This window comes from Pongo pygmaeus, chromosome 14 (genome assembly GCF_028885625.2).
Source record: "Pongo pygmaeus isolate AG05252 chromosome 14, NHGRI_mPonPyg2-v2.0_pri, whole genome shotgun sequence".
NCBI lineage: Eukaryota > Metazoa > Chordata > Mammalia > Primates > Hominidae > Pongo > Pongo pygmaeus.
In genome coordinates, this window is record NC_072387.2 from 78,960,983 (window position 1) to 78,976,330 (window position 15,348).

The 15,348-nt window shown below is 32.5% G+C and overlaps 1 protein-coding gene across 2 annotated transcripts in view; it reads right to left on the minus strand.

Moving 5' to 3' along the window:
* Positions 1-1,391: 1,391 nt before the first annotated feature.
* KLHL1 (kelch like family member 1) overlaps positions 1,392-15,348 on the minus strand; it is a 416,652-nt gene continuing 402,695 nt past the window's right edge. For both annotated transcript variants that reach the window (XM_054446371.2, XM_054446370.2), the window contains 2 exons: positions 8,378-8,549; positions 1,392-2,553 (listed from right to left, as the gene is read on the minus strand). In XM_054446371.2, coding sequence (XP_054302346.2) covers positions 2,494-2,553; positions 8,378-8,549 — 232 coding nt within the window. In that variant the 3' untranslated portion in view covers positions 1,392-2,493. The remainder of the gene's footprint in view (positions 2,554-8,377; positions 8,550-15,348) is intronic.

Consider the following 15,348-nt stretch of genomic DNA (forward strand, 5'->3'; position numbering starts at 1 on the left):
CAAACACCACCTGTTCCCCTAAAGCCTAGGAAAATAAAATGGAAGAATAAAAAGAAAAAAATAAATTAAAAAATAAAAAGTGAGCAAAGGACTTGAATCGACATTTCTCCAAAGATTATATAAAAATAGCCAGCAAGCAATGATTGGGGAAATGCAAATTAAAATCACAAGGCAATAGCTATCATCTTATGCCCATTATGAAGACTACTTTCAGAAAAGAAAAAAAATTGTTGACAAGGATATTCTGCACACAGTTGGTGGGCATGCTAAATGGTGTAGCCATTATGCATGGAAAACATGCATTATGGAAACAGTGTGGTGCTTCCTAAGAAAAAAACCAAAAGCAATTTCAATTACCACATGACCCAGCAATTCCACTTTTGTTATATATGGTTAAAAGGATTAAAAGCAGGATCTTGAAGAGATATTTGCACATCAATATTTGTAGCGGCATTATTCACAAAAGAAGTGAAAACAACCAGTTTCCATGCATAGATGAATGGATTAAAAAATATTGCATACACATCCAATACAATTTTGCTCAGCCTTAAAACAGGACATTCTGTCATATACTACAACATAGATTAACTTGGAGGCATTATGTGAAGTAAAATATAGTAGTTACAAAAATTACTGTATAATTCCACTTACATGTAGCCTCTACAATAATCAAATTCATAGAAACAAAAAGTAGAATGTGGTTGCCAGGGGCTGGAGGGAGAGGAAGAAAGGGAGTTGTTTAATGAGTATAGAGGTTCAGTTTTGCAAATCAGTTGGCTGCACAACAATGTGAATATGCTTAATACTACTGAACGTACACTTGGAAATACTGAAGATTGTAAATTTAATGTTACACGTTTTTCACCAGAATGTAAAAATAATCATTGATATTACCCTATTATTTTTTAGCTATAATGGCATCATTTTTCTGAAATAAATTGTGTCAAATACATTTGACCATGTGTTCATTTTGAGAAAATTCAAATTTCCTAATGTTTCCTGGAGACAAACTCTTTCTTAATATTTTCCTTGGTTGTTAGATTTCAAATATTTTTGGCTACCTAACAATAAAAGTCAATTCCATAGTTTTCATTGATTTTTTTATAAAAGAAGGTTTTCTTGCCTCTTCTAGCTCCTACACTAGTCTCAGCATTCTTATTAAGCAATGTGTGTTTTCTGGGCACCGATGATAACTGTCTCAAGTGGGTGAATACAGAAGAAACAATAATTAAAATTACATTTGGTGTCAGCATAGTATTATGTTTTTATGGAGATACATACTTCTTTAAATTTGAAAATCAGACAATATAATTGCCCGTCTCTGCAAGTATATACCTTGTTGACTTTATCCGTACATTTGATTTAAAATTTTTTAAAAATACACTGATAAATGCAAATTTTTTGATCATTTATTAATTGTAATTAAAATTTACATGGACCTATTTATTAAGGACATTGTGTAATGTTTCCACTTTGTTTTAAACAATTACAAACATGTGGCTTAAAATAATGTACAGATCAATGTAACAAGTTTGAAAAATGGGCGATGAGAATATGAAGTCTGCCTTCTTTCTAGCAATAATCATAAACACTCCAACTTAATGGATCATATTTTTTTTTGAAATTCTAAGTTTGTTTAAGAACAAAATTCTAATGGAGTTCAACATGCAATGGATATATATATCATTCAGAATCACTAGCTTCCATGCTTACACTGAACTCAACATAAGGCAAAAGCCCAATAATTTTACTGAATCTTTGGCTCAGTGTGTTAAAAAAGCAAAGCAACATGGTAAGCCTAATGAAAACAATCCTTTGTGTTTGCCAGTTTCAGATTGCCAATATGGTTGCAATAAAATTCAACCATTATCTCTGATGAGATACACAGCTTTGATTAGTAGGACAGTTTGTTTTCTGAATGCAAGATACAAGCATGAATCTGTTTCTCTAATTGTTCTCATAGCTTAGGAAAATGAAGCAGAAGCAGGTTTGTTTTAATAAAGCATAATTCTGCTTCCCTTTATGACCACATATGATTAGAAAAACAGTAAACCAATCAGATACTGTCAGATGAAATATTCTGTCTTCTACTCTTGGCAATCTCTTGGATATTGCCATAGACTATAAAATGATTGAATGAGTTGTGGTCATGAAACTATCCATGTCACAAATGTTGGTCTCTCCTTTCAACTGCTCAAGAAAAAACAAGCCTTTGGTAACTCTAGTTATTGTATGCTACAATACAAAACAAATTACCAATAACCATTCCCGAACTAACTAACATATGGCCAGACATTTTTCCTGTATAAGTTTAATGTTTTCTTGTTTCCTACTATTCTGTTTGATCTACTAACTCTTTCAACATCAGTAGGTAACGCTACAGAGATCCTTGTTCTTGAAGAGTTTTCACCTCTGGAAGTTCTCATTCTTGCCATTCAATATAAAAATAACCACTCCAGCAAGTAAAATCTTTCCAAGTAAAATATCAATAAGTCAAGGTTGCTTGATGACTACCACACAGGCACCTGCTCTCCCAATATTCAAGGAAGCCATCTGTTAAAAAAGATGAAACACAAGACAAGTTTTCACAGAAAAATATAAAACTTATAATATATTTTAAAAGATTATCTACATGAAAATCATAAATGTGTTTGTTTTCCCATTTTAGCCAGAAGTAGTACAATAAAAATGAAAACACTGAAAATGGCATTTTAAAAAAGCAATGATTTGTATATTGAAAATTTTTAAGCCTACAATTTTTGTGGAGTTTTTAAGAACAGTAATAAAACATTTAATGATTTTTATTGAAATTAACCTGCTATAGAAAAGTTTCCATCAAAGCTCTATTCTGGAGTTTTTATGGACACATTTGTGATAATATTTCATAGTAATAGCTTGGAGTATATTTTAGATGAAATAGCTATTACACTTACTGCAATGATTTTGAAGTTATTTCCCCAGATATTGTATTGAATTAAATGTGTTATTCATTCATTCTAGACAGAGACATACAATGAAATAAATTCAATACTTTGTCATAAATAGGCCATAATTATAATTACTATATGCTTATTAAAAATTTTCCATCTTATGACAATCACTGAAATGAGAACTGAGTATTTTTTTAATAATGCTGAATATGAAAATGGTTAGAAATATATTAAAAACAATAATTTTTACAGAGTTTGTAATGAAAATTTATTCTTTGGAGACAAGCCAACATTTTGATAATTTGAGCTTTTTGATATCAATTTTTATTACAATTTTCTAAGAATATCAGGGTAGACTAGAAATTACATGATATTATTTCAGTGTGAAAAGAAAGTGTATAAAATGTAAGAAATAAAATAGCTGCAGACAAAGTAGCCTCAAATCACATACATTATCTTATTGATTGAAAAAGGACATATTCTTACACTCTAAATATGAAAATTACCTCCATTTTCTACCAGTTATTTTGAATGTATTTATTCTTACCCATCATCCCACTGTAGGTTAAAAAAATCCACATGCTATTTATTTTTTATTCTCTTAATGGATTATTTGTAAAAGCTAATTTAATGTAACATCACTTGTCTTCCTCATAGAATTATTGCATAAAATAAGAGTAGGGAAGGAGCATGTGAATATATTCATGACATATTTGTGTGAAGAATAATTTTTATAGGTCACCACTCTTATCTTTGTAATCACATCTTGTACTGTTATCTCCATGAGAGAGGTGAGTGAATACAGTATCAGGAGACAATATGTTAATCCCACAGCATCAATGTATGCAAACCTAAGTTTACCTGACTCCAAAATGCATGTACTTTCCCTGATCTTTCTTTTATTATCTAATGATTTTCATGGATTGTTTCATATCAGAGTCATTTAAGAGGCATTTACAAAATACAGTCATGCACTGCATAGCTGTATTTTCATCCTTGAGGTTCTGGTCATGGATGAACCACATATACAATGGTGGTCCCATAAGATTATAATGGAGCTGAAAAAATCCATCGTCTGTTAATGTCATAGCCCTCTTAACATCAAAGCACAACGCATTACTCAAATGTTTGTGGTGAAACTGGTGTAAACAAAACTGTTGTACTGCTTTTTTGAAAATAGAAAAAAGCTCACAGAATAAGGATATAAAGAAAAAAATTATACAGCTGCACAATGTGTTTGTGCTTTAATGTAACTATTACTATAAAAGAGTCAAAAAGTTTTTAAAACTTTAAGAGTTTAAAAAGTAAAAAAAAATTATAGTAAGCTAAGGTTAATTTATTATTAAAGAAAAAATATTTTAAAATAAGTTTAGTGTAGCCTAAGTGTAGAGTGTTTTTCAAGTCTACAGTAGCATATAGTAACGTCCAAGGCCCTCACATTCACTCATCACTCCGTCACTGACTCACCCAGGGCAATTTCTAATCCTGCAAGCTCCATTCAGGTTAAATGCCCTATAGAGGTGTGTACCACTTTTTATCTTTTATACCATATTTCTACAGTACCTTTACTATGTTTAGATATGTTTAGATAGACAAACACCATTCTGTTACAATTACCTAGAATACATTACGGTAACACACTTATATAGCTTTGTAGCCTAGGAGCAATAGGCTATATCGTACAGCCTCAGTGTGTAGTAGACCATACCATCTGGGTTGGTCTAAGTATGCTCTGTAATATGTGCACAATGATGAAATTGCCTAAGGATGAATTTCTCAGACTGTATTTCATTTTTAAGGAACGCATGACTGTATCTGTTCATAAGCCCTATCACTAAATGGAAATGGGACTAATATTGGGTAATTGTATTTTTGAAAACTTTCCCAAAGGCTCCCTGATGTCCATTCAATACTCAGTACTGTGTACTAAACTACATATAGAGTGAGTAGCTTAACTATACCTTCATCTACATTTATACCTCTATCTCTATATATGCATGTGTGTATGTGTGCATGTGAAAATGAATACTTTCTGATTTTTCAAAAAACAAAATGTGATATTCCCCTTGTATTTATGTCAGTGAATGACACCCCTCTCTACCCAGTTGTTCAAGACAGAATCCTTGACCCTTCTTTTTACCTCACTCAACTCTAAATCTGAATCATCAAGCCCTCTAAATATATCTCCAACAAGTTTAATTCTATCCATTTATTCAGTCTTCCACATAGCTCAGGTTACATAATGTAAACCATATCTATCTCTCAAAACTTAACGATTCTGTCTCTTGCTCAGTGAGACATACCACGTGTTCTTCCTCTGGCTCTTACAAATGATGTTCCTTAAGCCAAAGCACTCCCCATATTTTCATGTGGTTAGCTATTACTCATTTGTCAGGCCTCATTCTACATATTTCCTGAAGGAAGATTTCTCTGCCCAGTGCACTTAAGTTCTATCATAGTGCTATTCTCTTACCAAATAATTAATCATGCTGTTTTAAACATTTGGTATTTTTCTACATAAGTACATTTTAAATGTTTAAGAAAAGTTTTCTTTCTTTTCTCTTGGTCCAGATTTATTTAATATATATTTTTAAAAATCTGCCTTTGCTCTCCCTCCAGGGGTTGTACCTTTCAGCATGAGTAATATGATAACCTAAAAAGGTTGGCCACAGAACCAATGAAATAAAAGTAACCCTGAATGTAGATATTTCACCAGGCTTCTCTGTAACAAAATTCTCAATATATCATTATCAATATATCTTATATATCTATTGTCTACAAATAAATGAAATGCATACACAAAAAGTATACTTAGTTGCAACAATAGTTCTCAATGTATTTGAGAAACATTCATATCACCTCCTACTCCCAGCCAGCAACTACTCCCAGCCTTACAACCTGTAGATGAATGCAGCATGATAATGCTATGACAGTATACCAAGATAATACATTATTAAAGGGCAATTTTACTTAGGCTAGGAGAAATGGAATAAAGTTCTCTTTAGGTCTTGAAGCACGTACATTATTTTTTTTCAAATCAAACACAAAAAATAAGCTCGGTGTTAAATGACAAAAGTGAAATTTATTTAAAACATACATAAATACACACGTGTATCTATACATATGGTGTGTGTACGCATTCTCTGTAAAACAAAGGCACAAAACTGTTAATCGATTCCTAATCTATTTCCAACTCAAGCTAAACTGAGTATTTTTCCAAATATTCATATATTTGGATATTTTAATATAGTTTGCTTATTTATTTCAATAATCAGCCATTTGTGGCTGCTAATATTATATGGAATAACCAATTTAGTCCACTTATAGGACATACGGAGTGAGGTGACAGGAATTTAGCAAATATGGAAAACTTTTCAAGTAGGCTAGAATCCTGAAAATTTTTAAAGGGATTTTGTGTGGGTCTGCTGCTCATCCCTTGAGAGTCTTAAAAATATAAATAATGAGAAGATACGGAAGCAAAATCTTAAAGTAACTTAACAGTTTTAAATTTAATGTTTATTGTATTAAAATAAAGTTGTCATAAAATATTTTAAATGCCGCTTTGCTGTTTGTAAAATACTATATGATCCAAAAAAGTATAATAAAATATAGATGAAGTAAAATGATCTTTAGGAGTCTTTTACCTATTAATTACTACATATATTGTTTTGATTTCAATTTTAGAGGAATGACAAGCATAATGTCTCTTTATTATAAATATGTATTCAGATATTATATTACATCATTTATAAAAACATAAAGTTCCTTTATTTAATGTTCTTTTAAGTGGAACATTTAAAATACACACCATTTAACTAGTACATTTCCTTAGCAAATCAACAATCATTCATTAATGCATGCAGGATTTGCTTTGGAAACACTAGGGACTCAGAAAGGTACAGTCAAAATATATCCTTTGAAATTTTAGTGCAATAATGTGAAAAGCAATCATTACTTGCTTTTTTTTTTTTTTTACATACGGTGCTCTCTGAATAAGAAATGCCTCTTCTCTAGCAATTAAAATAAAATGTAGAAAATAACAAGACTTAGATCTCTTGATATTTCCCCTTCTTTTCTCTACTCCTCGTTCTTTTTACTTACTTGGCTAAATGTACCTATTTTTGTTGAAGTCAAGAGTTTTCCTTTAGAGGAGAAGAAATTCATAATGCAGGTACCTTAGTCTATCCATTAGGAATTTGGTTTTGTACTCTGAAGTTAGTCTGACTAAATATTGTTGCTGAATGCATACCATCAAAACTGGCAAAATCAAGGAAATCATGTTTTGTGAAAAGTAAATATCTTTAAAACAAATGTATTTTAATCAGGTGTTCAAGTTCTTTAGATAAATTGTAGTCAATTTCTTTGACCAAAATCAGATCCTTCCACCCACTGAGGCAATATGAGGAGATGTGGTTATTATTCTGCTTCAGTGAAATAAAGCTTTAGAGCTGCACTGCACTCCTAGATGGAAACTATTTATTTGAACAGTATCTTACTTTTAGATTTCTGGTAAAAGTGAGAAATAATAGAAATATTGAGATATTTGGAGAAGAATGAAAGTAAAGAGAAATCAAATATGTAAGGACACAAGTCAGAATGTATTGATTCCCTCCATCATAAGCAAGGCCACGGTAGCTATGCAGCTAAGATGTCTTTCACTATAATTCGTTTGCCCTGGCCTCATCTTCCCATCACACTCACACACACCAACACACATCCCTAGTTACGTGATTACAAAGGGAGCTGCTTCATTCTAGCATGATCCTGAGTCTCTAACTACAGTGTGTATGTAAGGCATAATGCCTCACCTAAGATAAACCAGTCATTTTACTCCAACTTCCTGGACAAAATGATTGACAAGGAGTGAGCACTCACTACATGACAGGCTATGCAAAGCCCTTTCCTGTTTATTCTTTTAATTGAACTGGAATTTTTAAAAGGTTATTTTTCTGTTTATGGCTGTGGGGATTACTACTTGGACTTTCCAGCAGCACCACCAGGTGAAAAATTCTCTCTGCAACAGATAAAAATGGACCTAATAAGCAGTAACAAAAATGAATGCCAGGAAGGTTGATTTCTGCAGCCTTTATATTGTTTCTAAAACCAAACATTATAAGTTAGGGTTTTGTGAACCAATATATTACACTTTTATTTTTTGCTTCAGGTAACTCAAATTCAGATTCTGTTTCTTCTTGTGGAAAATGGAAATCTTATTAAGTATGTATGTCACTTTTTAATATATATTTTATGGGTATTGTAGTAATAAAAGTACACAAGAATGTATAATTTAATGAACTTTTTACAAAATCAACACAATATTGAATAAAAACAATCATTTTTGGTTTAGGGTAATTAGACTAGATTACTGTTTGTATACCCCTCCTCCACAGAAAGTAAATGAAATACATTCTTATCCTTGAAGTGAATTATGCTGATGACAATCTTACCTGTGTCCACTCATTAGTTTGTGGGTCATAGGATTCCATAGTGTTGAGGTATGTCTGTCCATCATAGCCACCAACAGCATATAATCGGTCACCAAGGAGACAGACCCCAACAGCATCTCTGGGCATACTCAAAGGAGCCACCATGGTCCAAGTGTCTGTTTTGGGATCATATCTAAAATTCAATGACAATAGTACATAACATATTCTAATCACATTCAACTTTTACTATAAAAATTTTACTTTTTACAAAGCCTGTCATGAAAAAGGAAACTTTTTTTCTCTCTAAAGGCTCAAATATTTGAGCAGGTATTCTAGAACGAACATCCATTATGTCTAGCTTTCTAAACTTTAAGGTATTTAAAAAATGCATCCAGACTCATAGATGAATGCAGATTCATTCAACAAAAATAAATGTCATGATGTCTTTCTATAAAAAAGTGTCAGATATATAAATAACTATTATCCACAGTAGAATTAGGGTATTTAAAACAGATGTATGCAGATTGCTATGGTAATGAAGCAGAAGAAATTATTAAAAATCTGGGAGAATTGTGGAATACTCGATAGATGAAGTTTCCTTTAAATCAGTTCTGAAAGTCTAGCCTAAATTTGCAAGAAAGAAAAAAGGAAAAGTTTGTGCAAAAATAACTGTAGTGTTCTGTTGTTGCTGGTTTTTTTTTTGTTTGTTTTAATGTATGTTCAGCTTTGAGGAAACAGGTAAGTAGTGTGACTAAGTTCAAGAAAGACTGAGGAAATGGTGTGCCTCAAGATGTAAGTTTTGATTAGCTTATGGGATGTTTGATTCCCTGGGTAAGAAGGTACCTTCAGTTTACTCAATAGAAAAATAGCCTTTAAAACTTGGGGAAATAATTATAACATGAACACAACTGGGTTTAGTGATACTGCTCAGGATTCACAGTGAGAGAGAGCCTAGTAATTCAAGAGATCAAAGTCAGAAGACTGAAGTTATTGTTATTTAAACAAAAAAATTATTTTCCAGAAAATTTAATAACCATATAGCACATACAGATATTTTATATTTTGAGTGTCAAAACCCTGAAGACTCCTTTAATGAATGTACTCTGAATGAATGAAGAAACTGTACCTTTGCATTTGGCCCACCATTGCAGGTTCTGATACAAAAACAAAAAGGGTGGTAAGAACCCAGAAGAATGACTATAAAATAAAACTGTGAGAAAGGATTTTCTGACAAACACAGCAAATAAATTCTTAGTCTGTTTTCCTCCTCCAATTTTTTTCACCCATTCAATTTTTAACTTGTAGACTCCTAAAACAAATGAAGAAACAAAAATACCTATACTTTATTGAGAATAAAGAAGGTTGTTACCACAGAAGATCTGGAATTTATATTTCACAGAGAATATTCATATTACCCATGATGCTACGTGAATTTGCACACTGTGGTTGGGGGGTTTGTGCACTGCCAAGATGATGTGTAAAATGAGGTGTTGGTTGAATGCTAGAAAACCAGGACTACCTTGAAGCATAGGCTGCCCAGCACATAAAAATTTAATTTTTAGCTCTGTAGTTAATAAGCACAAAACATCACAGATAGATGCAAATGTATATAGACACACACACCAACACAAGTATACAATCTATGCCATCAAAATCTCCTTTAAAAATATTTAAACCTTTTCCACAAACATTTTTAAATATGCAAAGATTTTTAAACATGAGAAAATAAAAGATACCAAAAGGGAGAAAATAATTCAATCCAGAATGTTGAATATTTTATAAAGTAACTGACTGAATATTTAATAAATCAATGGCAAAAGATAATGAGTAAATAATTAGGAAGAAGTAATTGTTCTAAGTTAAATGTGAATTAGAAATATAACAAAATATAGTGAGTAGCCCTTACCTGGATCCTAATTCAAACAGACCAACTGTTAAAAAATGTTTGAGACATTTTGGAATATCAGTGAGAACCCAAGCATTACCTTTTAATATGCAATTATTGAAGTTTTTATTAGCAGAATAATAACATTGGGGTTACATTAAAAAATAAAGTCCTTATTACTTTTATTTGTTTCTGGAATAATTCAACAGTGTTTTGGGTTGAAAACATGTTTGGAAATTTCTCTAAAAAACTTTAGGGAAAAAAGGAAGGACAGAGGGCAGAAAAATGGATGAGATTTTTCCGTAAGATTTTTCAATAAGAACAAATTTGTGATAGTTGTTGAAGCAGGGTAATGAGTATAGGGGAGTTAATTGTATCAGTTGCTTTTTGCCAGAAATTTTTTCTAGTACAAATAACTTTAAAGTGAATAATTTACAATATAGAATACAGTCTGGATTTTGTCACAATCATGTCACATGAACAGTTTTTCTAAAGTTATATTATCCTCGTTTAATTATTCAGCTCTATAGAATTATGTCAAATATTGTCTGCAAAGTAGACTTTATCATGTTGCATATATATATACTTAATAGGTCATGGGAACTGAGAAAATAGCAAACTTTAGTGTGCTAAGCAATAATAAACTAATTTCCAAAGGTTTAGTTCTTCAAGTAAAACTCAAATGTTGCAGGGGAAATTTTAAAAACACTCATTTGTCCTACATTTTGATACATATTTAAAAAATAGTAACCTGCATTCAGAAATATATACATATACATTTTAAATTTTCTAAAAAGTAATTTTATAATTTTAATGCATTTTTTTGGGAAACACAAATTTTTGAATTAGATGTGCCTGTTTTCAGTAGTAGGTAACATGTCTGAAATGTGTAATAACAACTTTTTAATTAATATCTGGTAATGGTAATAATATTTAAATTTATATTTTACCAGTAAAACCAAACCAAAACAAAATGGGAATCACCTGACATAGACATACTCTCTCAGATATTTAGGAAGAGATCACACACATTTAAAATCTCCCAGTAGCCATTGTTCTTGTTCTCAAAATGATGACTTTAAATTGATTTTTCTATATTCAGGAACTCTGGGATTCACCTCTCAGCCTGGCACATACAAAGTTATTATCCCCAAAATGAAATAAGCAATCTATAGATGTATAAGCATTGTCCAAACATTTAATAATAGTGAACTCTGTCATTTTCAGGTTATGTTTCTGAAAAACTTGAATTCTAAGCAGCCATTTTTTGCCTCTAGTTGCCAGGTATTTTTTTGGGGGGGGGTTTTGTTTGTTTGTTTGTTTGTTTTTAATAAGGTGGTGGATGTGGGGTCTTATTGTATTTAGGCTGTCTGCCTTTCCTGCATCTTACCTTGGCCTTCCTGGTCAAAGTGTGAGCTCCATATCAGAGACTCTATTAAAGTTTATAGCCCTCAGGCAAAAGAAGTGCCAGTATATAGTGGTTAAAATTAGCTACAAAATGAAAACTTGTTAGAGGCGTATGATAGTCACAGAATAAAAGTTAATTTCTCTTTGTAAAACCAAATTGAATTTTTTAAGAAACCATTAATTTTTCAAGCATTAGTGTCACTTTCATACTTTAAGGATAATAATTGGCCTTAACATTTTTGAGGAAAATTGTTTTAAATATAAAAGCATTACTTTGTTAACAAATAGAATTGAGAATGTTTCTTTTCCCAAGTTTGTACAGGAGATATTTAGATAGAGAGCAATTAAACAATAAAGAAGTGATTTATAGTCCAGTAGGTTTGCCTGTAAAACAAACGAACAAAATCAAATTAAAAACCAAAGAAACAAAAAAAGAAAGAAATGAAGGTCCATGCTGTGAGAATGGATAGCCTGCTTCAAAAGAGTGGCACATAGATTTCAAGTACATTAATCACAAAATCTATATATTAATTAATTTTAAGAAATTAGATGTGAATTGAGCAATTGAGAGTGCCAATAGTGTTGGCTAAAAATAAATACTTTTATTTTTTCCTGTAAAGAAAACCAACATTTACCAGGTTTCATGACATTATCAAAAGAAATGTTCCTAGACTTTAAAAACTATTTATATTCTGAAAATATAAAACAATTAATTTCAATACAAATTATTTGTTTATAACTGCATAATGGTAATAATGTTCCTAATAAACATTTTCATTCAGATGTTTTTGTATGTATGCATTTCTAAAGGATATTAGCATGGGATTTCTGGGTCAAAAAGAGTGTATACTTTGAAATGTGGTGAATGTTGACAATTGTTATTACAAAGAGGCTGTGTTAATTTACACTGCACTCCTACCATCAGTGTAATGAGCACGTCAGTTGTTCTACATTCTCTCCAACATGCAGTATTATGTGTATTATGTGCTTTTTCATTTTAGACTTTCTGGTGGGTAGGTGATGGTATAATATTGTAATTTTAATTTGCATTTCCCTGACGACTAATGCCATCCAATCATTTTTTTTTCCCAGTAGTCATTGCCTATTTGGATATCACCTCTTGAAGAGTTCTTGTTCAAATCTTCTGCCTAGTTTTTCTGTTCTTTTAAAAATGATATCTAGAATTTGCCTATATATTGGAAACAATGCTTTTGTTGGTATATGTATTGCAAATAGTTTCCCCACTCTCCGACAACTTTTTACCCTCTAAATGGTATCTTCTGAAGACATTTTACTGTAATATTTTCTTTTTTTAGGCTTAAAATATATTTTATTTATTTATTTATTTTTATTATTATTATACTTTAAGTTTTAGGGTACTAAAACTTAAATGTGCACAATGTGAAGGTTAGTTACATATGTATACATGTGCCATGCTGGTGTGCTGCACCCATTAACTCGCCATTTAGCATTAGGTATATCTCCTAATGCCATCCCTCCCCCCTCCCCCCACCCCACAACAGTCCCCAGAGTGTGATGTTCCCCTTCCTGTGTCCATGTGTTCTCATTGTTCAATTCCCATCTATGAGAGAGCATGCGGTGTTTGGTTTTTTGTCCTTGCGATAGTTTACTGAGAATGATGATTTCCAATTTCATCCATGTCCCTACAAAGCACATGAACTCATCATTTTTTATGGTTGCATAGTATTCCATGGTGTATATGTGCCATATTTTCTTAATCCAGTCTATCATTGTTGGACACTTGGGTTGGTTCCAAGTCTTTGCTATTGTGAATAGTGCCACAATAAACATATGTGTGCATGTGTCTTTATAGCAGCATGATTTATAGTCCTTTGGGTATATACCCAGTAATGGGATGGCTGGGTCAAATGGTATTTCTAGTTCTAGATCCCTGAGGAATCGCCACACTGACTTCCACAAGGGTTGAACTAGTTTACAGTCCCACCAACAGTGTAAAAGTGTTCCTATTTCTCCACATCCTCTCCAGCACCTGTTGTTTCCTGACTTTTTAATGATTGCCATTCTAACTGGTGTGAGATGGTATCTCATTGTGGTTTTGAGTTGCATTTCTCTGATGGCCAGTGATGATGAGCATTTTTTCATGTGTCTTTTGGCTGCATAAATGTCTTCTTTTGAGAAATGTCTGTTCATATCCTTCGCCCACTTTTTGATGGGGTTGTTTGTTTTTTTCTTGTAAATTTGTTTGAGTTCATTGTAGATTCCGGATATTAGCCCTTTGTCAGATGAGTAGGTTGTGAAAATTTTCTCCCATTTTGTAGGTTGCCTGTTCACTCTGATGGTAGTTTCTTTTGCTGTGCAGAAGCTCTTTAGTTTAATTAGATCCCATTTGTCAATTTTGGCTTTTGTTGCCGTTGCTTTTGGTGTTTTAGACACGAAGTTCTTGCCCATGCCTATGTCCTGAATGGTAGTGCCTAGGTTTTCTTCTAGGGTTGTTATGGTTTTAGGTCTAATGTTTAAGTCTTTAATCCATCTTGAATTAATTTTTGTATAAGGTGTAAGGAAGGGATCCAGTTTCAGCTTTCTACATATGGCTAGCCAGTTTTCCCAGCAACATTTATTAAATAGGGAATCCTTTCCCCATTTCTTGTTTTTCTCAGGTTTGTCAAAGATCAGATAGTTGTAGATATGCGGCGTTATTTCTGAGAGCTCTGTTCTGTTCTATTGATCTATATCTCTGTTTTGGTACCAGTACCATGCTGTTTTGGTTACTGTAGCCTTGTAGTATAGTTTGAAGTCAGGTAGTGTGACGCCTCCAGCTTTGTTCTTTTGGCTTAGGATTGACTTGGTGATGCGGGCTCTTTTTTGGTTCCATATGAACTTGAAAGTAGTTTTTTCCAATTCTGTGAAGAAAGTCATTGGTAGCTTGATGGGGATGGCATTGAATCTATAAATTACCTTGGGCAGTATGGCCATTTTCACGATATTGATTCTTCCTACCCATGAGCATGGAATGTTCTTCCACTTGTTTGTATCCTCTTTTATTTCATGGAGCAGTGGTTCATAGTTCTCCTTGAAGAGGTCCTTCACGTCCCTTGTAAGTTGGATTCCTAAGTGTTTTATTCTCTTTGAAGCAATTGTGAATGGGAGTTCACTCATGATTTGGCTCTCTGTTTGTCTGTTATTGGTGTATAAGAATGCTTGTGATTTTTGTACATTGATTTTGTATCCTGAGACTTTGCTGAAGTTGCTTATCAGCTTAAGGAGATTTTGGGCTGAGACAATGGGGTTTTCTAGATATACAAGCATGTCGTCTGCAAACAGGGACAATTTGATTTCCTCTTTTCCTAATTGAATACCTTTTATTTCCTTCTCCTGCCTAATTGCCCTGGCCAGAACTTCCAACACTATGTTGAATAGGAGTGGTGAGAGAGGGCATCCCCGTCTTGTGCCTGTTTTCAAAGGGAATGCTTCCAGTTTTTGCCCATTCAGTATGATATTGGCTGTGGGTTTGTCATAGATAGCTCTTATTATTTTGAGATACGTCCCATACTGTAATGTTTTCTTTATAGATGATCCTATGTAGGTCCAGGTTAAGAAGTCTTTCACGCCTCATTTTTTTTTTTTTGAAGGTGATCTCCTGTGTTGTATTCTAACAGCTTTATTGTTTTATGGGTCATATTTAAATCTAAAATCCACCATGAGTTGATATTTAATGTGA